This window comes from Rattus rattus, chromosome 2, assembly GCF_011064425.1.
Source record: "Rattus rattus isolate New Zealand chromosome 2, Rrattus_CSIRO_v1, whole genome shotgun sequence".
In the NCBI taxonomy this organism is placed as follows: Eukaryota; Metazoa; Chordata; class Mammalia; order Rodentia; family Muridae; genus Rattus; species Rattus rattus.
Window position 1 is genome coordinate 17,188,004 of NC_046155.1, and position 27,382 is coordinate 17,215,385.

The 27,382-nt window shown below is 41.2% G+C and overlaps 1 protein-coding gene across 1 annotated transcript in view; it reads left to right on the forward strand.

The window, feature by feature from the left end:
• The window catches only part of Prune2 (prune homolog 2 with BCH domain), a 249,999-nt gene that overhangs the window by 126,087 nt on the left and 96,530 nt on the right, over positions 1–27,382 (forward strand). Inside the window, exon 7 of the mRNA XM_032891689.1 lies at positions 25,952–26,107. Within this exon, the coding sequence (XP_032747580.1) occupies positions 25,952–26,107 (156 nt within the window). The remainder of the gene's footprint in view (positions 1–25,951; positions 26,108–27,382) is intronic.

The following is a 27,382-nucleotide window of genomic DNA, read 5'->3' on the forward strand; positions in this document are numbered from 1 at the left end:
TTGGAATTATAAAGAGTTAAATGAATCAGATATTGTTGAATCAAGTCACTGCTGATTTTAAAAGAAGTTCTCAGTTCATTTGCTGTAGTTATACTGCTGAGCTAAGAGACAGTTCAATAAATCAACTCAAGCTTGATGGATTCTTCAATTCATTGAAATGAGTGTGTGGAAGAGAAAAGAACTCTCTTAGTATTCCCTCCTTGACAAAAGGGTATGCAAAGAGCCTGAATGGATGAATGGTTGATTAATTTTGCCAGAAATTTTCTTGACAGCAGGAAATATGTTTTTGCATTACAGTTTGCCTGGGATTTGTTTGGTAGAATATGAGTTATTGCATGTAAATTTGCACCTGAAGCTATGTTGCTAAAATAGCTATTCTGAGTATAGGACCTGTTATGTCTTTTATATGCTTGTGCACTCCACCCCGTTAGGAAATGCCCCACAGCAGTGCGTACGAATGTTACTCCTCACTGATGCTAGGACAGCAGTCAGACGTTGCCAGTGCTTCAGTAGTGAGCTTTGTAGGAGTCCTCATCTCCACAAGAATAGGGCTGGAGGCTACCAGATACCATGCTTGTTCTTCCCAGAGTCACTGGCAGATTGCTGACAGACTCTTACCTTTAAATAAGGATGAGAAGGCACAAGGTAGTCCCTATCCTTTCCACATAAAAGAAACCCATGGATGAGTCCATTTCCAAGCAAGAGATATAGCCACACATGAAAATATCCTGGCTGCTGCTGATGACACTAACACTTGGTGAGAGCAGAAAGAGAAGTTTCTTTACTTATCGAATAACATTTCTCCTGTACTGAGTGATGTGCCACTTGGTAGGGGGCCTTTCCTAGGTTAGCACGGAAGATGGTTCGGTATTGGAGAACTCGTGGCTCTCTATTGGAATACTAGGTAATTGGTCTCATTATGATCCCTTCTGTTGCTGAGTTCAGGAATCAAGTCATGGCAAAAGAAATTATCACCTCTCCTGTCCTGTGGTTGTATGTGACAGAAACTTAACTCTAATTGCTTCCATAAAACAGCAAGTCAAAGTATATCAATTTTCTGAGGGACTTGGACTCTAGCGCCCAGGGTTTATCACTTTCTCCACCTTATGCCGGTTTCTTGGTGCTGCTTACATTCCCAAAGAAGCTGTCTGTGACTTTCCAAGGTATCTCCAAGAATATTCAATCCTTAGCTCTCCAGACCATGGGACAGAAGAGAGACTCATAAAACGCATGTGAAATGTTTTGTAGCCTAATACTCTCACTATAACTGAGTAGACGGAGCAGAGCCCTTTGGGTGGGCTCTCATTATTTCTGCAAAGGAATTTGGAGGTAACACAAGCATTCAAACAATACCACGTAAAAAAGTGGGGAAAGACAAAAGGACTTCTCTTGCCATGACTGGATTCGGGGCTTTCAGGGGTTGCAGCTTCTGAATACGGCTGTAGAGGCAATCACTATGGAAGAAATCATAAGGTCCTAAGTTTAGATCCCCAGCAGCCATGTAAGAAGCAGGGTGTGGTGGTGCATGTCTGAAACACCAGTGCTAGGAGCCAGAAACAGGATTTCAGGATAAGGGAAGAGGGCACTCTGGCCAGGCAATTTAGCTAGTTGGTGAGCTCCAGGTTCAGTGAGAGACTCTGTGTCAAAATATAAGGTGGAGAACTATAGAAGATGTCAGCTTCACTCTTCCACAAATATAGGCATGTGCACTATACACACTCAGACACAGACAGACGGACACACACACACACACACACACACACACACTAAATGATATAACACTGTGTTTTAGTTATTTTTCTGTTGCTATGATAAAACACCATGACCAAAGACAACTTAGGGGAAAGAGAATTTATTTGTGTTTTCATTTGTACAGAGATCGGAGCTCATGGTGGCGGCACAGAGGCATGGCAGCAAGCAGCAGGCATAGTAACAGGAACAGGAAGCTTAGAGTTCACATCTTGAACCACAAGCAGGAAACAGGAGCTTACTAGAAATAGGTAGAGAACTTGAATCTCAAAACCTGTCTCCCCCCAGAAAGTCTCTGCTACCATATACCTCCCCCAAAATGCTATCAACTGGGGATGGAGTAGTCAAATGCCCAAGACTATAGGGGACACTTCTCATTCAAACCACAATACTCCATGAAAAGTAGAAAACCTGGAAAGAGATGGACAAGACGTAGGAGCAAGCAGAAAGGTCATTGTTTCAGGCAAGAATGGTCTCAGCCCATCTCAGATTTTCCATTTTAAGTGCATTTCTGCATTGAAGAATGTGGTTCCATTGTTGACTGTCCATTGGGCATCTATGTGTGAGGTGTTTCCTGCCAGATGTCTCTGTTAAGAAAATAAATCCCTATAATTAGATATCAGTGTGTTCCAAAGGGCTCTTTGATTAGGAAAAAATTCTTCTTATGCAAACTTTTCCCTATAGTTGGCATTTTAGCATTGTTGGTGGCCTGTCAGGATGAAGGTAAGGAAAGAGTTAAGGATAATGGAGGGAAATCAGAGAGATGAACGCAGGCAGACAGATGGACATAGGGATCTCCTAAATGATGAGCTGTGGCTAGAGTCCAAGGGTCACTGGAAACCCCTCCCCATTCAGTGCATAGCAGGAGGAACTGCTCCCATCCACCTATGGCCAGGTTCAGCCAGGATGGGCATTCTCTGAGACTCACTCTCCTATCTCAATCCCCAGGACAAACTAGACACAGACAAACTCCATGCCCAGACACTGCACATGCTGAAGTTATTTGCCCCAGGATGGGCATTCTCTGAGACTCACTCTCCTATCTCAATCCCCAGGACAAACTAGACACAGACAAACTCCATGCCCAAACATTGCACATGCTGAAGTTATTTGCCCCAGGATGGGCATTCTCTGAGACTCACTCTCCTATCTCAATCCCCAGGACAAACCAGACACAGACAAACTCCATGCCCAGACACTGCACATGCTGAAGTTATTTGCCCCTGCCTCTCAGAGAAACTGGTGAGCTGGGTTACGTCTCTTGGGGACCATGTAAGAAACACTAAAGCAGTAGCCATTGCTTGATTCTCAGAATAAGCAAAAGGCAATAGGAATCAGAACAACACAAAAGCCCATGGTTTTGGAATAGAGACAGACAGAGACAGAGAGGACATGAAGTTGGCTGGGTAGGCAGATGGGGAAGACCTGGGAGGAGTTGAGGGAGAGTAGAATCAAAGTACATTGTATGGGAAAACTTTTAACAAAACACCACCCTCCCCACAACAGCAAAAGGTAAATTAATGATTCAAAACTCATATCTAAAGGACTAAGATCTGTGGGGTTGGGTAGAGACCATGCTGTAGAGAGACACTTCTGGTTCCTTGAGAGGTACTTTGTTCAAGTGTATTATCACTCTGTGTTGTAAATCCTGTCTTGGGACTCCCCAAGAAGACTGGACATTTGCTAGTGATGGAAGCGTGTTTATGAAATGGATCAACTCTCCCAGAAGCATAAGCACAACTGTAAAATGCAGCCAGGCTCCTGTCTTGTTATCTCTTTTCTGTTTGAAATAAGGACCATGTAGCTATTCAGATATGTATTGAGTACCAAGTTTTCTCATTTTGTAAATGGAGGATGTTTAAGAATATTCACAGCTAGTAGCATCTCCTTGTTATTTATTTGGACTCAGGTTTTTTGGTTTTGGTTCTGGGTTTTGGTTTTTTGTTGTTGTTTTGTTTTTGGGTTTGTGTGTGTGTGTGTGTGTGTGTGTGTGTGTGTGTGTTCTAACAGTGTTAGCTAATATATTGTTGCTTAGAGTATAGTCAAACCGGCACACAGCCATCACCCAGGAGCAGCAGACATCCACCCTGTTCAAATAAGCTAGTAATGTCAGAGAAACTTATGCTAATATTTCTTGTGATGCAAACCCCTTACTTGTGGGGGCTTGGCCTCTGATAGTGGAGCTCCATTGATCTTCCTTTAACTGGCAGAGGAGTTGTGCAGCCACCATTCCGTTCTGCAGTGCGTGCTGACTGATAACCTTAGCAGAACGCTCCAAGCTCACCGGAAACTGGCTACGAAAGCACAGGTGTGTGAACACCCTGTGACTAAGTCAATGTTTACCAAGTATCAGCTGTGTCTGTTCCCAAACCTATTCCGAGCAGTTAATATAATTACATGATTTTGTGTAAACTGGTGGGATAGATTAATGCTTTGGAGAGCTGCTGAAATGAAGTGGTATCTGTTTGGAGGGGAACCGTGTCCTTCTACAGAAGTGAGGTGGGGTTCTGCATTCCGATTTTCTCTCATGCCTCCTCTTATCCTGGATTAATGAACCATGATTAGAAACAGAAACCTTCATTTGCTGTGTGTGATTCCTACAAGAGGTACTAATACTCACAAATGCTCATAAAGATTTCGCTTTGAAGCAAAATATAAATGGATACATAATTTTACTTTTGAGTTTGAATGAAATTGCTACTTTAATTTCTTATAGAACATTTCTTTTAATATCAATTTTCCTTCTGATACAAATGTTGAATTGACTAGTTAATTAATTATATATATATATATATATATATATATATATATGATTGTTTTGCCTGTATAGAGGCCAGAAGAGGCTTTTAGATCTCCTGAAACTGGAGTAAGTGTGTAGGTGCTCTAGAAGATAAGCCAGTGTTCTTAATCATTGAGCAATCTCTCCAATCCCTAAGAACCACTTTTTAAATGAGCAATTGCTTATCCAAACCCTGACTGCTAATTTCAACCAGAACAAGCAGCAAATAGAAACCTTCTACTACAAAGCTCCAATTTTAAAAGAATCAAGGAAAATAAAACTGAAGATTTTACTGTTTTGTGGGCTCTTTCTTTAGCAGCTTAGGAACTTCAGACCCAGGGAAGAGAATGATCATCAATCCATTCTAAAATGTCATCTTCAGACTATGTATTAGCTTTAAGAGCTTGCTAGACCAGACAGCACCAGACTACTCCCTCCAGCTCTCTGGACATGGGGCCAGGAGTATGTGTTTCTAGGAACCCTCATGTGTTTTTCATGCAGCTACATCATTAATAAGGAGCACAGGAAGAGTGGTACCTGGAGAAGAACCCAGGTCTTCAACCAATACGCTTGTCAGGGGCTCTTCCTCTCTACGTGAGAATCCTTTTTAATTAGAAACTCTACACCTTATATAACTTAAACAAAGGTTTCAAAAAGTGCCACATAGTGAAAGACACTGTCTGACATACAAAGGATAAATTATCGTACTCTCTAAACTGTCCCTCAGGATTGCTGACTTCTACTGGTCTAATCAGCAGATGCTTACACTGGTACTGATGGGTACTGTAGTCATGGCTGCAATCAAATAACATGCCTAAAGGCACACATATAGCATATGGAGCCAGGATTTGAATGCTGAACTTCCATTTTCAACCCTTTTTTTTGTATGTATGTATATGCATAATGTGTGATGTTCATGTTTGCATAGAAACAAGAAGAGCAGATATAGGAACTATGTCAAGATGTTACATATTGAAAATGACTCTTTGTAGCAATGATATTTCTGCTCCTCACCACACCTGCATTGAGAATAATAGAGGAAAAACTCTAAAATAGACTCCCGCTTTTAATTTAAATGTCATGGGATCTGCTCTCTGCTTCTTTTTGCTTCCTGTTGGTGGTGTTTTGTTTTGCAGCTTCCTGGATCATTCTGAGACACAGTCAGTGTTGAGAACTGTTGATATGAATATAGAAGTTTAAATAATAATCCAGGCCCAGAAGTAAGTTCTGGCAAACCTTAGTTTTCTTTGTAGCCAGGCATCAGTGTGCTGCCGGATATGCTGGTTCCCTCCGTAGCCACGTTACAGGTTAACTGGGGTCAGAAGATAGGTCTGTAGGTGTGAGGGAATCTTAATTATAACGTTTAGTCTTTTAAAATGCCCTACTTGGGCTTTGAAGGTGGTTCCGTTCATAAGCACAGGACCTGAGTTCAGCCTCCAGAATTGAACTGATCCTTGCTGCTCTTCTGGAAACCTGGCTTATAGCAACCATATTGGGCAGCTCATCACAACCTACGGTTCTATCACCAAGCTATCTATTTCTTAAGGTCTCCATGAACACAAACACGAATTCAAACAAATAAAAATAAATCTTTAGGCCCTTTCCCCAACCAGTCACCACCTACTTCTAGTCAAATTTTCCTGGATAAGTATAGTTGCCTCCCCTCACCAAAGAAATCTCTCTTAGAGCAAATGGAGAGCACCACAGACAACCACAATGCAGAGGTCACTGGATCATAGGAAGCCCAATGCAACACATACATCTATAGCTCCTACCTCTATAGAAAACATACTAGAAGGAGGTTGGTAGGAGCCAGAGTTCTAGGACGTCTGCTGTGAGACAGTCTGTCCTAGAAATGGCTGCATAAACAAGATTAGACCAATGTAGAGGAGGGGAATTTCCAGGGATCCCACCCATAGATGAATATGTAGAGGCAATATATAACCTCTGAGGAAGAAAAGTTAGCCCCTCCCTGGGAGCAGGGTTGTCTAAGGCAGAGTGGAACCATATACACACAAGCAACACATACAAACTTAGCAGGTTGTATTTTTTGTATTTGTGCATTCACTTGAGGGGAGGGGGCCAGAGGGAGTTTGTGGGAGGGGCTCTGGGAGAGGTTGGAGGCAGAGAGAAAGTGGTAGAATTCTATTTCAGTTAAAAATATATTAAAAACAAATCTTTTAAAATATACCTTGGCACATGAGGTATGCACAGCAGAAAAGAAAGAACAAAAGAATCGGGTCCCAGGACCTCTGTTTGTCTGTTTTTTGTTTGTTTGTTTGTTTGTTTGTTTGTCTGTTTTGTTTTATTCTGTTTCTCTTTGTTTCGGTTTTTTTTTTTTTTCCTGAACGGTGGTAAAATTGCCCTCCTCTTAAGATGGTATGGACCTTGGACTTGGAAACAACATCCCACACTTTTAGCTCAATCAAGAGGGAAACATTCAGCCTCTCTGTGATTTGGTTTAGTCATTAGACAGCTAAGCATTGGTCTAGCTGGTCTAGGACTCAGTTGAAGATGTTGAAGATGAGAAGTAATCATGAGTAATTTTGTCTACTGCTCCACGATTCCCTTCTTGTTCTATGAGCTTTGGACCAGTTCAAAACTCACTGTAGGTTTATCTTTAACCTTGCAGTTAGCTAGGTTTTATGAGAGGCAATGATGGTTTATTTTTAATCTAGCAATGGGAAGCCACCCTTGACAGTGAGTTACAAGCAGCTTGTCCATTTGCCTTTGTAGTGTTGGAAATCTGTTTCCTTCTAACGGGTTTCCGTCCTTCTGGGTATTTCTCACAGCCAGCCAGGGTGCTGATGTACTTATATGTTAACTTTTTTTTTATCAATAAATGTTTTATATAATCAAGTGTTTCAAAATATTTCATAAATTTGAAAATATCAAATATTTCATATAAGTATGAAATATTTAAATGTTTCAAATCATGCCTGGGAGTTGGTGGTTGCAGAAGGTTCTGTCTTTCTCAGTCTTCCTGCTTGGCATCCTCTATCACTAAAAGCTATAGAAGTTTGACAGCTGTGGTAGATTGACTAAAAAGAAAAGACACCAGTAAGTTTTGGCTTCTGTTTCTTTCTTTGTGTTATACTGCATACTTTTTATTTATGTAGAACTCTCATTTTCTAAGTTTACTACTCTGATAGGTTTGCTTTGTTACTCTTCCTCTTGAGTGCGATGCCCCAGGACGACAAAGCAACTAAGTCACCTCCCCTCACCAAACTCACACTCCTAAGCAGCATCGTGTGCTTCCTGTGTCTAGGTTGGTTGTCTGGGGATTACATGGAAATATGAAGTGTGTACATGTTTGGAAAGGGGGTTGCCTCCAGAAAATGAACCTCATTCACAAACTCATGTAACTGATGCCTTTTCTGTGGGTGGGGTGGTCTTTACAACTCAGTCATTTGACTCCATGAATATGGTACCCAATCCAAATGAGAACAGAGTTATTTTACCAGAATTTCCAAACTCAAGACCAAAGGGGAGCAGGGGCTGACTAAATCTGCAAGGACTGTGCTGGCTTGCTGGAGCTGCCCAGCTTCCACCCTGGGAAGGATGTCAGTTGGCCATGGTAATGCAGAATCTCCCCACACTGCTGAATATCCTTGCCATTCTTGACATCCGTGCATCTAGGACTTCTTTTCAAATGTTACTTAAGCTGATCATAGTTAATTCCTGTGGCTTGCGGCCAAGTAAGTTACAACGCTGCGAGTAAAACTCCTAAAGAAAACCTCCTCCAGTCCCCTGACACATACACACACACACACACACACACACACACACACACACATGCACATATACACTCGTGCATGTGCATACATAGACACACACATGCATGTGCATACACACACATACACACACACATGCACATACACACTCATGCATGTGCATACATAGACACACACATGCATGTGCACACACACACATATACACTAGTGTGTGTGCATACATAAACACACACACATGCATGTGCATACACACACATATACACTCGTGCGTGTGCATACATAGACACACACATGCATGTGCATACACACACACACACATATACACTTGTGCGTGTGCATACATAGACACACATGCATGTGCACACACACACATACACTAGTGTGTGCATACATAGACACACACATGCATGTGCATACACACACACATGCACATACACACTCATGCATGTGCATACATAGACACACACACGTGCATGTGCACACACACACACACACACACACACACACATGCACACATACACACACCTCCAAGGGAAAGGAAAACCACAAAGCCCAGAGTGTGTCTGCTGCTTTCTGGAGGGGGTTCTGGTAATTAGCTTAGATTGCAACAAATGGCACACACAGACTGTTGCCTCTGCGTGTGTGCTCCAAGATTGGTGTTTACCCTATTATTTTCCAATTTAGAGATGGCACCAAGTTTATCAGGGAGCAAATGGAACCCAGCAAAAGCATATCTAAGTGTGGTAAGAGGTGTGTGTCTTGATGGGTAGATTTTTTAAGACTTCAAAATGAATTAATTACTTTCACTGGGTTGTTAGCAAAGGGGACATAGCACACCCGTCCCCCCACTCCCACCCCTTACACTTGGTGATGCTTGGATATTTTTAGCAAATGAGTTGTCAGCAGAAAGGCTTCATTAGACCCATCAGGATATCTGCCCATGAAGAACGAATCCCAAACTGTACTAACAGTTTCCTTGAACCCAAATGATGAAGCACCTCTGACAAGAGCCATATTGTGCTCCCCATGTGAGGAACAAGAGGAACAAAAGAGACAGTTTGATATTCATTTGGTCAGGTTAATATTGACATAGCTCAGATGCATCCGATGTGTGTGTGTGTGTGTGTGTGTGTGTGTGTGGCACATGTGAGGAAGTGCTCTGGAGATCATGTGGTAGAAGGCAGAACAAGGAACCTACAATGGAGTGAGGTCTTTTGCTTTACTTAAATGATCTTCCAGCTCATTCATTATTTTTATGAAGAAAAAAATCAATAAAGCCAGGAGAGTTCAGGCTTATGCTCAAAACCAACCAGCAGGGAATGTTTTTACATCTATAACACAGTGATGGAAATTATATATTACTATTATTTTTAAATGATAGTTCAACTGTTGTCCAGGTTCTATCATTTCAAAATATAAAGCATACCTAGTGAGTGGTTTCCCTTTGACATATATTTCCTGAATTGTCTATTCCCTCATAAGCATGTATGAACAAGAAGGGTCCTGAATAAGAGCCACATAGCCCTTCTTCAGTGTCTTTAAATGGCATGCTAGAGCAGAAAGTTTAGATGGTTTTTGATAGTATTCTTTTTTTTTTTTTTTTTTACCTTTTTCCATTACTGCTTTTATTTTTTTTTATTTTTTTTTTATTATTAACTTGAATATTTCTTATATACATTTCGAGTGTTATTCCCTTTCCCGGTTTCCGGGCAAACATCCCCCTCCCCCCTCCCCTTCCTTATGGGTGTTCCCCTCCCCACCCTCCCCCTATTGCCCTCCCCCCAACTGTCTAGTTCACTGGGGGTTCAGTCTTAGCAGGACCCAGGGCTTCCTCTTCCACTGGTGCTCTTACTAGGATATTCATTGCTACCTATGAGGTCAGAGTCCAGGGTCAGTCCATGTATAGTCTTTAGGTAGTGGCTTAGTCCCTGGAAGCTCTGGTTGCTTGGCATTGTTGTACATATGGGGTCTCGAGCCCCTTCAAGCTCTTCCAGTTCTTTCTCTGATTCCTTCAACGGGGGTCCTATTCTCAGTTCAGTGGTTTGCTGCTGACATTCGCCTCTGTATTTGCTGTATTCTGGCTGTGTCTCTCAGGAGTGATCTACACTTCTGCACTTCTTTGCTTCATCCATCTTATCTAATTGGGTGGCTGTATATATATGGGCCACATGTGGGGCAGGCTCTGAATGGGTGTCCTTCAGTCTCTGTTTTAATCTTTGCCTCTCTCTTCCCTGCCAAGGGTATTCTTGTTCCCCTTTTAAAGAAGGAGTGAAGCATTCACATTTTGATCATCCGTCTTGAGTTTCATTTGTTCTAGGCATCTAGGGTAATTCAGGCATTTGGGCTAATAGCCACTTATCAATGAGTGCATACCATGTATGTCTTTCTGTGATTAGGTTAGCTCACTCAGGATGATATTTTCCAGTTCCAACCATTTGCCTCTGAATTTCATAAAGTCGTTGTTTTTGATAGCTGAGTAATATTCCATTGTGTAGATGTACCACATTTTCTGTATCCATTCCTCTGTTGAAGGGCATCTGGTTCTTTCCAGCTTCTGGCTATTATAAATAAGGCTGCATGAAACATAGTGGAGCACGTGTTTTTTATATGTTGGGGCATCTTTTGGGTATATGCCCAAGAGAGGTATAGCTGGATCCTCAGGCAGTTCAATGTCCAATTTTCTGAGGAACCTCCAGACTGATTTCCAGAATGGTTGTACCAGTCTGCAATCCCACCAACAATGGAGGAGTGTTCCTCTTTCTCCACATCCTCGCCAGCATTTGCTGTCACCTGAGTTTTTGATCTTAGCCATTCTCACTGGTGTGAGGTGAAATCTCAGGGTTGTTTTGATTTGCATTTCCCTGATGACTAAAGATGTTGAACATTTCTTTAGGTGTTTCTCAGCCATTCGGCATTCCTCAGCTGTGAATTCTTTGTTTAGCTCTGAACCCCATTTTTTAATAGGGTTATTTGTCTCCCTCGGTCTAACTTTTTGAGTTCTTTGTATATTTTGGATATAAGGCCTCTATCTGTTGTAGGATTGGTAAAGATCTTTTCCCAATCTGTTGGTTGCCGTTTTTGTCCTAACCACAGTGTCCTTTGCCTTTACAGAAGCTTTGCAGTTTTATGAGATCCCATTTGTCGATTCTTGATCTTAGAGCATAAGCCATTGGTGTTTTGTTCAGGAAATTTTTCCAGTGCCCATGTGTTCCAGATGCTTCCTATTTTTTTCTTCTATTAGTTTGAGTGTGTCTGGTTTGATGTGGAGGTCCTTGATCCACTTGGACTTAAGCTTTGTACAGGGTGATAAGCATGGATCGATCTGCATTCTTCTACATGTTGACCTCCAGTTTTGATAGTATTCTTAAAGGAAATATAAATTAGCTGGGTGTGGTGTTGTGTGTCTGTATTCCTAGCACTTTGGAGCAAGAGAGAGAGAGGAAGATTCAAAGTTCATAATCATCACCAACTATATAGTGAATTTGAGAACAGCCTGGGTTACAGGAGACCTTAAAAGGAAGCAAGAGACAGAGAAAAGAAGAAAAAGGAGAAGGAGGGAGAGGAGGAGAGGTAAGGAATGAAGGGAGGGGATGAGAGAGGGAAGAAAGGAGGGTGAGAGAGGGAAGGAGAGGGAGGGGAAGAAAGTGCAAATAATGTGATCTGGTCAATGAAATGATGACTGTCTTCAGCAGGTTGTGAAACTCCTTTTTTTTTCTGTTGGAGGCTCAAAGTTTAATATTCAGCACAGTATATATAAAGGGAGAAACCACAAAACCCAGAATAGTAACGTGGGGGTAGCAACAGCACAGTAGTAAATCCAATAAGTTTCCATATCTTTGCAGCTTGTTAACTCCAGCACATCAAAGCTGATAGTTGTGACCAAGGCAGATGTTTCTACTCAAGCCAATAAGTCCAATTAATCAAGATCTGTTTCTACCTTTTATGGGCATATTCACAGTCTCCCTAGCCTACCAGGCTAAGGAGGTCACAGTTCCCCCTTTTATTTTTTAAAGTTGGCAGTACTAGTTGTTGGACAGGAGTACAAGATTTACTTGTTTTCCATAATCCTGTTTAGAGCAAAGACTGTCCAGGCAACCGTGCCTGTCTTATATTTGGTGTCTATATTGCTCCTTCTTACCCGTCTTGGAAGCATACATAGCATTGATGTATATTCTGTCTTAGGTTGATAGGAATTCAAGAACACTCTTACCCATTATTGATTAATCTATTTAAGATACAAGATTCAAAGATTAAAAGTAGCAAAATAATGATAAGTAAACGAATAAAGTTGAAATCAAAGTTGCCAACTATGGGAAAGCAGTGAACTAAGATTCAAACCATCCTTGATTCTGTTCTCTGTCTCTCTTCTTTGTTGTTAATCCTTCCTCTTCTAAGTCCTCAGTCTCCTACTGACTGCTTGTCTGAATCAGCAGAGGGACGGTTTTCCATGAAGTGCATTTTTCAAGCACCTCTTTCTAGGTCACCTCTCACTGGGACCACATCAGCGCCTCTGTGTGCTAGAGACAGTGAAGATGAAACAGAACCTTAGTTCACTTCATAGGGGGGCAGAAACCAGCTCAATCCCTCTCATAAAACCCTTAACTTATATCTGAGCTTTGAGCTCAACCAACTCCTGTCCTCTCAGCCAATTCCTATCCTCTTTATCCTCCTCTTCCTCTTTCTGCCTCCTTCTCTTCTCCCCTCTCTCCCAGCCCTTGCCCCGTCTTGTCTCATCACATAAGGCTAGGCATTTCAGTTTTTAGTGAATACGCAATCTCTCTGTGTGTTCTTGCATTCTTCAGTTTGAGTATGGACCTTACAGGTCATTGCCTGACAGACCATTAGGCTTTCCCTTCATGGATGCTCACATGCCATCTGCACATTAGCACATGCCTTGAGAGTTGTGCCGTAACCTGGGGATGTAGCTGCCATAGTCCTCTCCTGTTAAGATGCCCACATGATCAAAGGGAAAAACAAAAGCAAAGGCAGTCATATTTAATCTCTTGCTTCCTCATAAATCCCAACTTCTTGTTCCTGTGGGCTGTTGGGCAGACAAGAAGCAGTGTTGGGAGTATGTTTGGGTATGATGCATTTATAGTATAATAAATGGTGAAGTGGAGGTAACCCATTGTTTCTGTCTAAACGATTGGAGGAAGAAAGTCTTCAATTAACATAATTCTGGACAAGCAATGATTTTGCCAGATCTACTGCCCACCCCAATTTACACATCCGAAAGCACATGCTGCGAGTTGTGGATAGACATAGCCCACTCAGTTGGGGGTGTTTAGCTAATATACATGAGGCCCAAGATTCAATTACCCAGCACCACAGAAGGCAGGCGTGGTGGCACATTACTATACTTATAGCACCTGCAAAGTGGAAGCTGGAGGATGAGACATTTATTGTAGTCTTCAACTTCAGGGACTAGCCTGAGCTTCATGAAACCAGCAAGAGAGAGCGGGGAAACATGTTACTGCAAGAATATTTCAACATTCTTCCTTATAGAAGTTTCGTTGAGTTTCCAATCTTAGGTTCTAACACAATCAACAGTCCATAAGTAACATAAATCCACCTTTACATTTGGTGGAGTGGGTGAGAAAATGGAAGTCAATCCTGAGGCACGGTGATAGCAAAACCAAGCTTCATAACCACAGTTGTGAAAGTCAAGGATATGTCAGGCTTGTGCAGAGTGGCAAGGGAGAAGCCACTGTTGAACAGAAGTAAGGACAGTAGAAGAAACTATCTTTTATTAAGTTAAAAGCTAAATCTCTCTGTAATGTTCTCTATGAGAAAGATTCTCATTTGGGAATAAAATCAGAGTTAAAATAAACCCTTTGAATTTAGACTAGTGGGAGTGAGAATCCCATTTTTCATACATAGATGCTCTGTAATATCAACTACTTAAGTTCCTCTGAGCCTCCTTTTCCTAATACAAGACAAAGACAATGGTACTAACCACACAAGAGCACCAGGAAGTTCATGGAAGGTAAAGAAACATAGCTACCCATATGCTTAATGCAGTACTGTTAACTTGTATCAGGAAATTAGTATTGCCTTAAATCAATAAAACTAATCACTCAATCCATATAGCATATTGGTATGTATATTGTCATACATTAATTTTGTATAATAGCTTTCTAAAGTCTCACAAAATATTTTCACAAAATATTTTAATTATAAGGATGAAAACACACACTCTCTGAGTATATTTTCAAAATATTATGTCTAGGCTAGTTTTAATAAGCCCAGGAAAGTTCTTTAGCTACTAGGATGCCTAGGTTGCTTTTAAAAAGTAAGAAACAAAAACAATAGTGTATGAAAAAATAGTATCTAGGAAAAGTATGGAAAAATGTCTTTGTTTGCCAATTAAAAATGTATGTAAAATAGAATAAATAAAATTTTAATTTATGCATCTTGTGTCCTCATAAATCATTTCCCTGTCAAGATTATCACACTTTATTATTGCTGAATACTTTAAACATCGTAATAGAAATGTAGTAGCATAAATCATGAAGCTTTCACTTAGGACATTTGTAGCCATACCTCAGCGTTTTTCTTATATCTTGATTAAAAAATGAAAATAGCCCTCAGTCCAGAAATAAATCCATGCAAAGTCTAAATGTCAAAGTAGACACCTCGATTTCAGTAACTCAGCAGTCCAGGCCACCCACTGAGCTTGCAGAACTTCGGGGCTGTCAAACTCTGCTTTTAAGACTCTCTATTCACACTGCAGCTGCACAAGCTTGTCTTAACCTTGGTATTGGCTGGAATTTACAAGCATTCTACCTACAAATGATAGCCACTTACTTGAAGTTTTTTCTTTTCCTGCCAGAAGCGAATAATACAGATATAACAGGTCTAGGAACACCTTGTCAGTAATATGTCAGCATTTCTTTTAACAGCAGCTTTAGTGTGTATGGGAGACAACTGCTTTGGGTTAGGAATGTAGTCCAAGATGCTGGGCCTCTGTGGAGTCAATTAGCGTCAGAAGAAAAGTTCACTAAAAGCTATTGACAATGAAGGGGCTCCATCCATGGAACTTTGGCCAAAGGGATGAAAAATCACTTCACGTTTCTGTTCGTGCTTTAAAGGATGTTGTTTGCCGATTGGCAAACTGAAGCTCATCAGCTCTACCAGGAGCTGAGGATGAAGAGTCCGTTACTAAGATAAACTTCGCCTTGCCCAGAGCTTTGACATTTTATATCAGGTCACTGTGAAGTCAACCTTGTTCAAGTTTGGCTTTGCCGGTTCCTCCGCCATCCAGATTTGTAAGATTTTACGTGTGCCTCATTTAAGTGGCTTAAAGATTAGCGAGGTCATCATTGGAAAGTTCATGTGATATGAAGTATATAAAGGAAAGAATCATTCCTCAAACAGGGAGTCCCATGCACAGAATCCCACAAAATGTTTTCTATGGTTGGGTGAATTCCACAAACCCTGAGAGTGAACCTCCTGACAGTTTAACGACCAGGAAAAGAAAAGGAACCTGTTGTCCAACGCTGTGGGGAGGGTGTCTGACTCACTTTTCCTTTACTATCTTAGTTCTCACTGTCCTCCCAGGAAACAGGGCTGACAGCTAAGGAAACGGTGACTCAGAGGCGGAGTGACACTCATGGAGGTAGTGAATGCCAGAGCCAGGATGCCTAACTGATGCCTAAGGCTTGGCTAGAAAACTTTTGAGAACATGCCCTGAAATGGAGACATTCAAGGTTGTTTACATCAACAGTTTGGCTGCTGGTGATGATGTAATATCAGTGTCTTCGTACTTCATTGCAAATGAAAATTCTTAATTAAATTTTTATCTTTTTTGGAGGGGGAGGGATATGTGCCATGGGGTATCTGTGTAGGTCAGAGGTCAGAGGACAACATCATGTGGGTCATCAGGGTTGGTAAAACCTCCCTTAACCTACCAAGTCATTTCACCAGCCCTGTATGTAAGAGTTTACAACAAAGAAACATCAAATTTTATATTAAAATGTTGTTCATTTTTATACCATATAGAAATTGGACCACATTTACCTGTTTTAAGAATTTTTTTTGTATGTGTGTGTTACTAACTACTCTTTGATTTTAACAATAGTATATTAATCATTTGTTTTACTGATACATAATTTATTTACAATTTATCAGTTGTTGGCCATACTGATTTTCTTTCTGTGTATTAGTTTTTATGAAAATAAGCCCATGAATATTTTTGTCCATGAACATTGCATGCATGTCAATTCTTTACACTCCTTTGCTAAAACACTTATGTGAGCACCCATTTTTATTTCACTATTAAATTTATTAGATATTTGTATTAAAGTTGTAAATTACCTTCTATGTTTTCCAAATTTTTCTGCTGCTCTATCTAATTCTGGTTGATTTATTTAAACTCTTATACTCAAGGATATTAATAATTTCTCATTAAGGAAAATAAAATGGTAAATAATAATAACAGCATTGGGAGATCATGGGTTCTAAATAGGAAAGTGCTATTGTTTGATTTACATTTTTAAATTATTCATTTATTTACTTGTAGAGGACAGCCTGTCTGTTGTTTCCTTCTACCCAGGAGTCCAAGTCAAGTTGGCAAATACTTTTATGTGTTCACCCATCTTTGGGGTCTGGTTTATATTTTTAAAAGCCATTCTTGATGTTGTGTGAACTGATCATAGGGAGAGAAAAGAGCCTGGGGTACTAGTTGGAATGTTGGTACCAGTGTTTAGGCAAGAGATGATGATGGTGTCTGGGGCTGGAGAAATAGATGATTTGGTGGTTAGAAACACATCTATTTTCCAAAGGATCTAAGTTTGAATCCCAGCACCCATAGATTCCAACCACCTGTAACTCTAGCTCCAGGGGATCCAATGCTTCTGACCTCTTGTACCCATACTCATGTTCATATAAATGCAGACAGAAAGACAGACAGACAGACAGACAGACAGATGTGTGTGTGTGTATCGCGTGCATGCCTGCACAGAATTAAAAATGAAAAAGAAAGAAGAAAAGAATATGGTGGTGACTATATCTAAGACAGTGATTGCAATGGAGGATAATTAAGAAAGGTTTGACTTGATTTATGTTTTAAGGTAAAGTTAACAGGATTTGCTGATGGATTATTCAAGACATGAAGGGGAAGAAAACATGCTGGAATAATTCTTAGCTGAGAAACTGTGACATTTAATGATACTGAAGAGGCAGGACAGGATGTGCTCAGGTTTTCTTGTGTTTATGAGGCTGGTCAAGCATTCCCATGCATAGAGTCCATGTGGATGTGTTTTTTCATTAGAAAGAATGTCATGATCCTCTGAATTGAGTGCCAAAGAGAGTGAGTACTGAGAAGACAGTGCAAGCGCGGGACACTGTGTTGGGGCTGTGAGCACTTAGCAGGGTGATGAGGAAGAGGGATCAGCAAAGATGACCAAGGACTGGTCAGTGAGTGAGGAGAGGACAAGGAGAGCATGAAGTCAGGAAAGTAAAGCGCTCCAAAGAGGAAGCAGGTCAGCCTGGTCGAAGCTGCCAGTAAAATCCAGTGGGGTAAGAACAGGGATGCATCCCATTCGACATCTCAGAGTGATTGGCATTTTAGAGAAGAGCAGTTTGAGCAAAAAGATGGGTCTGGATACCAAACAAGGGAAACTAAGAAGACAATAGAAGGTGAGAATGTTTGCAGGGCAGTGCTCTTTCTATCCTGAGAAATGCCACCTTTGATGGCTCCGATGTTCTTAAGACACTACTTAGATCAAGGTTGCTTGGCGCGATGCATGGCACTGCCAGCAATTAGCTTCAACACTGAAAATTTTTTTAGAAAATTTTGGTGCCACTTCCTGCTACTCCCTTTCTCTGTGTAGTTGTTGTTGAATTATTACTACTTAATTTTTTAAATTAATTTATTTGTTATATGTTATGTTAGAGTGTTTTGCCTACATTCGCATTTGTGCACCATGTTCGAGCTCGGTACCCAAGAAGGTCAGAAGAGGGTATCAGGCACCTAGGCACTAGAGTTGTGAATGGCTGTGAACTACCATGTGGGTGCTGAGAACTGAACCTGGGCTCTCTGCAAGAGTAACAAGTGCTCTTAACCAGTGAACCATGTCTCCAGCCCTCAATACTGAATATTTTTTTAAAATAATGCAGTGAAAACTAAAAGGGTATTTTTGGACAATGGAATTTTCCACTGCCTTTGACTGTGTATTTCCAATGATGAACACATTAAACCTTCTGGGGTCCTATATTAGGGCAAATGGAGTCAAATCGTTTCTGCTTCTCTGCCCTGGGGTTGTCATTGTCATCATCGTCATCGTCGTCATCATCGATGACATCATCATTGTCTTTATTATCATCATATTGTAGGGTTCTCAGTTCTCTAAGTGAGCTTTCAGCTGGGAAATAACAGCCCTCTTTTTCTCTCTGCCTTTTTAGATTTTTCTAATTCCAAAGCTAGGGATTATTCAGGCAAGCATTTTCACAACCTTCTGAATGTTTGATGATTGAATCTTTAGTACCATGGGCACTAATGGGGAGCAACTGCCATTCTCTCTGTTTCTGCTGGTCAGTTCCCAGGTCCCAATAAATTCCTAAATTCTAGTAAGGTTCAGAAATGTAGACAGTGTGTGTGTGTGTGTGTGTGTGTGTGTGTGTGTGTGTGTGTGTGTGTGTGTGTGTGTGTGTGTGTGTGTGTGTGTGCTGGAGCACTCCTGGGGTTGAATGGTAAATTAGAAAGGGAAGTATCTCTTTATTTCCCAACTAAGTGGGAAACACATATGCATGTATATAATTTAACTGAAAGTGAGAGAAACATTTTGCAGACATCCTAGCAGGTTAACAAATCGTATTTGTATACGTGTAACTAAAACAGTAATTTATCAGGTAGAAGGCAGATGGGGGAAATAAAATGCCAACCTGTGTCTACAGTGGGGCTCCGCTGATGATGAAGAGCTGTTTACTCAGGGCCGGCATTGCTCTCCAGCAACGTTAAGAGTCACTGCAGCACACGACTCCCCATAGCTAGAAGACAAGAATAAATTATATGTTATGCAAACAGCACCAGCATAAAAGCAGAACCAACAGATTGTACTTCCCAGATACCAGAAGATTCTCACTCATTCCCTTGTTTGACTATTTTAAATATGAAACTCTTGACACTGCTACCCTTAGGCCAGTAGAACGGGATCTGGCTTGGACAAATTTGCTATAGGATATGGGGCATTGATGCTGATCATTGTTTAGGGTTACTACAAAATGTATTGGGGTTAATTCAAAATGTATTGATAGTATGCCAAAATGGTTCACCAATTTTTCTTTTAATCAACACTTCATCTAATTCCATGGAATTTGGTTTGGGCTCACCAATACAAGGACTGAGGCGATCTTACCCAGAAGTCATAGACCTCAAGAATCACTTAAGGGAAAAGATGAAAATACAAGTGCTTGGATTTTTCTCTCTAACCTATTAAACAGCAATCACCAGCAAGTGTTTAGAATGCACAGCTCTGGGTGTTTTTGTGAAGCATTAGGAGTTGGGGATATTACCCATCGAATTACCCATCGAAGTCCCTGGAGAACAGTGGGAATGAAAAAGGACAGGTTTGGAGGAAAATACACTGACCAATCAATTTCTCTATGGCAGAGCTCTCTAGGTGGGATGCAGAGGCAGCTGCTACTTCAGTGAGTCTGGGGTGTGGGTGACACTGTATTTCTAACAAAATGCCTGGTCTTACCAGTGCGGATGAACAAGAAGTGTCTGTCTGCATAGCAAAGAATTCAAAGAGTGTCCAATGTAGCCAACATTCTTGAAGAGCACAAGGCCCACAAATGCAGCCTCTTTCAAATAATGCTTCTGAATCTTACTGTGTTCAGGTATGAGTCAAATTAACCCTTTTTTGGTTGAGTGACACGAAGGGAGTGCTTGCCTGTGCATGTAAATATTTCTTTGAAAGGCATGACTCCTTTTAGGAGTTTATGGATGTGTTAGGGGATCCATACATGTAAAAATATTTGTAAAGGGAAATTGTGAGACTTCTTACAAAGTCTTAATATTGATAAGCTGTAGATAAGTGTCTTTCCTGGATCAGCTCTGCTTTCGATCCACAGTGGCACAAAGACCAACATTAAATTTCTTGATGAATTCCCAATGACTTTTTGGAGTATTTATCTCCTGAATGCTTGTTATGCATAAGGATAGTCTGATTCAGAGAAGGCATACTCTAAACTCCCGTGGGCGAATTCATTCTCTACAAACATCAACTTAACGATTGCTGTGATGGTATTTGGCTACCATAGGTGTTAAAAGCATGGGTACTGGCAATGTACCTTCTGAATCTTGTGATTCCAAAGGTTCTTGCATATGAATATCACAAAGTTCATTACCAAGTCAGCTGAATAGATCCTTGGTCTGTATCAGTAATACATCCTGAGAGTTTTGTGATTCTCACATGTTCTTTGCAACCTGAAAGGGAAAGCAATCTGGTAAAATCCCCGGGAAGAATGACTGCCATGAGAAGCCAGGCATGGTGACTCCCAGCCTTCAAGAGGCAGGGGCAGCTCTGTGAGTTCGAGGCCAGCCTGGTCTACAAAGTGAGTTCCATGATAGCCAAGGTTATGAAGAAAGACACTGTCTCAAAACAAAAACAAAAACAAAAAACAAAAAAAACAAAAAACAAAAAACAAAAAAAACCCCAAAACCATAAAAACAAAACCAGACAGAATGGCCTTATCAACACATGGAAGCCCCCACCCACCAAGGGTCTCTTGGGAACTTCATAAATCTTAAGATTCCATTCATCAAAACTGCAGAACCTGTGTGTTTAATGGCTGATAAAAAGTCTTTTTTAAAAAAAATTGGATATATTTTTATTTACATTTCAAATGGTAATTCCCTTTCCCAGTTTCCCGGTCATAAGCCCCCTAACCCATCCCCCTCCCCTTCTTCTATAAAGGTGTTCCCCTCTCCATCCATCCCCTTTCCTGCCCCCCTGACATCCCCCTACACTGGGTGTCCAACCTTGGCAGGACCAAGGGCTTCTCCTTAAATTGGTAACCAACAAGGCCTTCCTCTGCTACATATGCAGTTGGAGCCATGGGTTAGTCCTGGGAGCTCAGGTTGGTTGGCATTGCTGTTCTTTTTTTTTTTTTTTTTTTCGGAGCTGGGGCCCGAACCCAAGGCCTTGTGCTTGCTAGGCAAGTGCTCTACCAATGAGCTAAATCCCCAACCCCGGCATTGCTGTTCTTATGGGTTGCAAACCCCTTCAGCTCTTTCAATCCTTTCTCTAATTCCACCAACGGGGTCCCATTTTCAGTTCAGTGATTTGCTGTTAGCATTAACCTCTGTATTTGACATGCTCTGGCTGTGTCTCTCACAAGACATCTATATCCAATTCCTGTCAGCATGTCCTTCTTAGCTTCATCAATCTTATCTAGTTTTAGTGACTGTATATATGGGAAACATATGAGGCATGCTCTGAATGGCCATTCCTTCAGTTGCTACTCCAAACTGTGCCTCCATATCACCTGTTATGAATATGTTTATTCCCTCTTTTAAGAAGCAGCGAAGCATTGCAATTCAGTCATCCTTCTTGAGCTTCATGCAGTCTGTGGATTGTATCTTGAGTGACTTGAGCTTTTGGGCTAATATCCACTTATCAGTTAATGTATACCCTGTGTGTTTTTCTGTGATTGGGTTACATCACTCAGGATATTTTGTAGTTCAATCCATTTGCCTATGAATTTCACGAAGTAGTTGTTTTTGACAGCTGAGTAGTACTCCATTGTGTAGATGTACCACATTTTCTGTCTCCATTCCTCTGTTGAAGGGCATCTGGGTTCTTTCCAGCTTCTGGCTATTATAAATAAGGCTGCTATGAACACAGTGGAGCATGTGTCTTTGTTGTATGTTGGAGCATCTTTTGGGTATATGCCCAGAAGAGGTATAGCTGGGTCCTCAGGTAGTGGAATGTCCAATTTTCTGAGGAACCTCCAGACTGATTTCCAGAATGGTTGTACCAGTCTGCAATCCCACCAACAATGGAGGAGTGTTCCTCTTTCTCCCCATCCTCGCCAGCATCTGCTGTCTCCTGAGTTTTTGATCTTAGCCATTCTTACTGGTGTTGAGGTGGAATCTCAGGATTGTTTTGATTTGCATTTCCCTGATGACTAAGGATGTTGAACATTTCTTTAGGTATTTCTCAGCCATTCGGCATTCCTCAGCTGTGAATTCCTTGTTTAGCTCTGAACCCCATTTTTAATAGAGTTATTTGACTCTCTGGAGTCTAACCTCTTGAGTTCTTTGTATATTTTAGATATTAGCCCTCTATCAGATGTAGGATTGGTAAAGATCTTTTCCCAATCTGTTGGTTGCCGTTTTGTTTTAATGACAGTGTCCTTTGCCTTACAGAAGCTTTGTAGTTTTATGAGGTCCCATTTGTCGATTCTTGATCTTAGAGCATAAGCCATTGGTGTTCTGTTCAGGAAATTTTCCCCAGTGCCCATGTGTTCGAGACTCTTCTCACTTTTTCTTCAATTAGTTTGAGCATCCTGCCCCTCACTGCTTCTAGGTCCATGTGCCCAGGGGGCACAGATGGCACTAGGTGATTTCCTCTTGGGTTGAGAATGTGGGCAGAGAATAGTCTCCTCTGAGTTCTCAGGAGTGTCTGCACTTCTGAGGGTTCAGCTCTCTCCCCCATGGGATTTGGGTACAGGCTGCTGTGTGACCAGTTCAGTTCAGTTCCAGGTGAAGGGCGGACCCAGGAGGTTCCTGCTGCTGGCTGCTCCTATTTTCCTGTATCTAGAGGCACTATGGAGTTTCCTCTTGTGCCAGCGATGTGGGAGAGGTGGGCAGAAGTGGCAGACTGTCCTGTAGTTTCAGGATTGTCCAAACTTCTGGGTGTTCAGCTCTCCCCCCCCACGGCATTTGGGTACAGGGAGCTGTTGGATTAGTTCAGATTCTCATAAAAAGCCTTAAGCAGTGATAATGTGCAAATATGAATGCAGCAACACATCTACATACCTACCTAGTCAACTATTCACAATGATTATGATGAGGCAGAATGACAATCGTGTTTTCTATGGCAAATACTATGTGTAGTTTTAATACTGTACCACAACAACCATAATTACAATTGCTATTGTAATAAAACGTATAGAATTCTTTAAATCCCTTGAGTATACACCATGTTGTTTTGCACTGATAGCAGGATAAACTACCAATTAATTGATTATACATAATGGGGAGATGGGGAGGGTGGTAGTAGTGGTGGTGGTGGTGGTGTGTGCTGCCATTCCTCAGAATCTGAAGGGGATTTGTTCTGAGAACCCTCTTTGAATACCCAAATCTTTAGATATAGAAGTATCATCTGTAAAATGGCATTGAATTTATGTCTAACTCATGTATATGCTCCTGTATTCACCAAGTCATGTTTAGATGACCTAAAATACCTAAAATATGCAGATACTAGTTGTGTTGTTTAGGGGAGGTGACAATAAGAACCAAGTTTGTATGTGTTCAGATATATTTTTCCTAAACACATGTGATTGATCAACTATTATTTGAATCCACAGATGTAGAACTCATTGATATAGTGGCTAGCTAGTTGTATATGTGTGTGTTTCTGTTTGGATTGTGTGATTGGGTGTCTGTTTGGATTGTTTATGTGTGTTAATGTGTGTATGTGTGCATGTGAGTGCATGCACATGTATATGTGCATGTGTGAGTACGGATGCGTGTGTGTATGCATGGGTATGAGAGTGTGTGTGCTTGCGAGTGTGTGTTTATGTGTATATGTGTGCACATGTGCTCTATGACAGAAAGTGTAGCACAGAATGATTTTGTTTATTTTTCTTCAGTTTGTTTACAAAGATTTCTTGAACAACTAGTATATGCTAATATGTGAATATGCTAGATGCTGGACTTATAATGCCAACTTCACTGTTCTTCTTGAAGGAAAAGAGAGAATTGTATGGGCAAAATGGCACTCTGTAAAATTGATATAGCTTGAGAAGTCAACAGATTTCCTGTAGGTGACTAAGCCACATTCTGGGAATGCCACAGCCATTATTGCTCTCTCCACAAGTGCCACAAATAGCAAGGTAGCCCCAACATTAAAACTGCTACAAAATTCTCCTGGACTTTTACATTGTAATAAAAATTCCTTAGGATCTGGAACTACAGCCCAGTTGGTAGAGTGCTCTGCTAGCATACACAAATCCCTGGGTTCAAACCCCCCTCCACATCATGAGACCGTCTCAAAAAAGAATTCCTCAGCCAATTCATCAAAGAGTGTCTTCAGGAAATTTGGAAAGAAACTAACAATAATCATAGAAAACAAAATTGTAGGGCCAGTGAGGTGGATCACCAGATAAGAATGCTTGAAGCATGCTCTGACAACCAGAACATAATCTCTAGAACCAACACAAATGAGCCAGATGCAATGGCCAGATCTGAAATCCCAGAACTCCATAGTAAGACAAGGTATAGAGATAGAATAGGCTGAAAGTTCACAGGCCAGCCAGCCTGGAGTATACAGCGCAAGAACAGAAACAAGAGAGACTGGCAAGGAAGGAAAGAACTGATTCCCAAAAGTTGTCTTCTGACATCTGCATACAAAGATGACACATACACACACACTCACATGCACACACACTCACATGCACACACGTACACACACACACACACACACACACACACACACACAATGCTGTATTAATACCATGTGATACTATGGCCAAAGCAACTTATTTAAGTTTCATTTTGGCTTATGGTTCCGGAGGGATGAGAGTCCATCATGATGAGGAAGCACAGCAGCAGGAGCAGGAGGCTGAGAGGTCACATCTTTTACTGCAAGCCCAGAGCAGACAGAACCCATCAAAAGTAGGGCAAGGTCATATACTCTCAAGGCCTGTCCTCATCATGTACTCTCTCCAGCAAAACTGCACCTCCTTACCCTCCACAAATGGCCCTACCAACTAAGGACAAATTGTGCAGGTATCTGAGCTTATGAGGAACATCCTCTTTCAATCCACTACAGGTAACAAAAAAGAAAACAATAGTATTATAGAATAGGAGTATACCATAATACACCATTTATGAAGACCAGAATATAGGCTTCATTATACTTCTCGAAGGAAGAGAGACAATCACCCAGACCCCTGGTATATGAAACTTCTTGCTTTTCTAGTGATAGGTCAAGATTGGAGTCAACACACATTTTTATATGTGTATAATAAATGTGAGGACTAAATATACTTTTCAAATATTCCACAAAAATGTGTTCTTTGGGGCTTGGAAGATAGCTCAGTAGTTAAGAGCACTGGCTACTCTTCCACAGGATCTAGGTTCAATTCTCAGCATCCCTCTCTCACAATGGTCTGCAATTCCAGTTCTAGAGAATCCAATGCCCTCACACAGACATACATTCAGGCAAACACCAATGCACATGAAATAGAAAAAATAAATAAATCAATTAAAATGTGCTTCTTGTGAAAAGAATTGATCATAATGGCAGAGACATAGTCTTTTCTTGGTTTGGGAAAAGAAATCAGTAAGGTATATTTAAAGCCAGTACATGAAACTTTCCAAAATTTCTCAAAGCACTTATTCCTCTTGCCTCTGGTGATAAATACCTGTGCTGACACATCACAGGCCTGAGCTGATTTGTGGCCAGCTGTCTGAAAAAGCCAGTTGGACACTAATCTCATGTGTTTGTTGTTTCAGGACTGCCTGCTTCATAGCAACATCACCAGTGATTTGAAAGCCTTCACAGACAAGTTTGGCTTTGATGTCCTCATCCTAATCGCGAGCTACACATCGGAGGAGCAGCAAAGGCAGCAGATTGCTGTGTACTCCCAGAACCTGGAACTGTGCAGCCAGGTGAGCCATCCTCTCATCCATTTCATTGTTTATGAACTTCTGGAAGAATGATAAGAATGGACTGCTGCCTCATAAGAAATAGGCCCGAGAGATAGAGTCCTGAGATTAGACTGTGTAAGTCTGTTTTGTGTTGCTGACAAAATACCAGAGTCTAGGATATTTATATATCACACTTGTAGAGATTCAAGAGCATGGTTATGGCTTATGCCCTGCTGTGGTGAGGGCTTTCTGGTGGATGGCATCACATAGAGAACCTGGAAGCAAAAGGCTAGATTTGTTTTGTAACCAATCAGTCTCACGATAATTCAGACAGTCCCTTGAAGTCTTCTTCAATCCTCCTGAAGGTAGTGGCCTTGTGATTTAACAACCTTCTATGAGCCCTGCCTCTGAAAGGTTCCACCTCATCAACAGTATCGCCCCCACGCACATTGAGAGCCAAGAATCTGAGTGCATAAACCCATAGGAGACACCCACAACTATTTCCCTTCTAGACTGAACCATAAAGAAAACTACCAGTTCTTTCTCACCCAAATAAAGGCAAAAAGTCCTCCTTTTCTGTTCTGTTTTCTTTTGAAATTGTTCCCCTGTGATAGCTAACCTAGTCACTGTCTCAAAGCCCATCTGGTGCCTGGTGTTTATGGACCAGTGATCTGATGCCCTAGCAAGCACAGTCTACAGGCGCTCAAATTCTCAATAGGTAATCAGTTCTTGTAAGGTGATAGTTGACCTTTTTGATAAACTGCCTACAAAGAACAAAGAAGGGGGAGGAGCAGGAGAACAAGAAGAGGAAAAAGAAGAGGAAGAAGAGGAAGGAGGAAGAGGAGGTGGTGGTTAATCATGACAGGTCATGATATGTGAGCCAGGTTAGTTATTGTACTTGTTAACTAACACTGAGGGGAATAGATATGGATATAATGATTGGTTAATGTGAACCTCACTAGTAAGTCAGAATTCTTTGTTATCACGGGTGGTAAGAGGCAAAGTCTCCATTCCCATCCCTTTCTTTCTTGTACCCTGCCCTCTGTCCTCCCTCTAACAGAACATGACTGCATTCTCCAGTTCTCTCTCTGCTTTCTCAAGTTCAGATAAGAACACAATGCCCTGCTGCATTGTGGCATTCTGTGAATTCTGTATTCTCCACCCTCCCCCCGCCCCGTCTGACCCACATACCTGTGCGCATCTAACCACCAGCTGGGGCTTTCCCACTGCTAACACAATATGCATTCAGATTCAAAGGTGCACTAGTTAACGTCACAGTGACAGAACACCTGACAG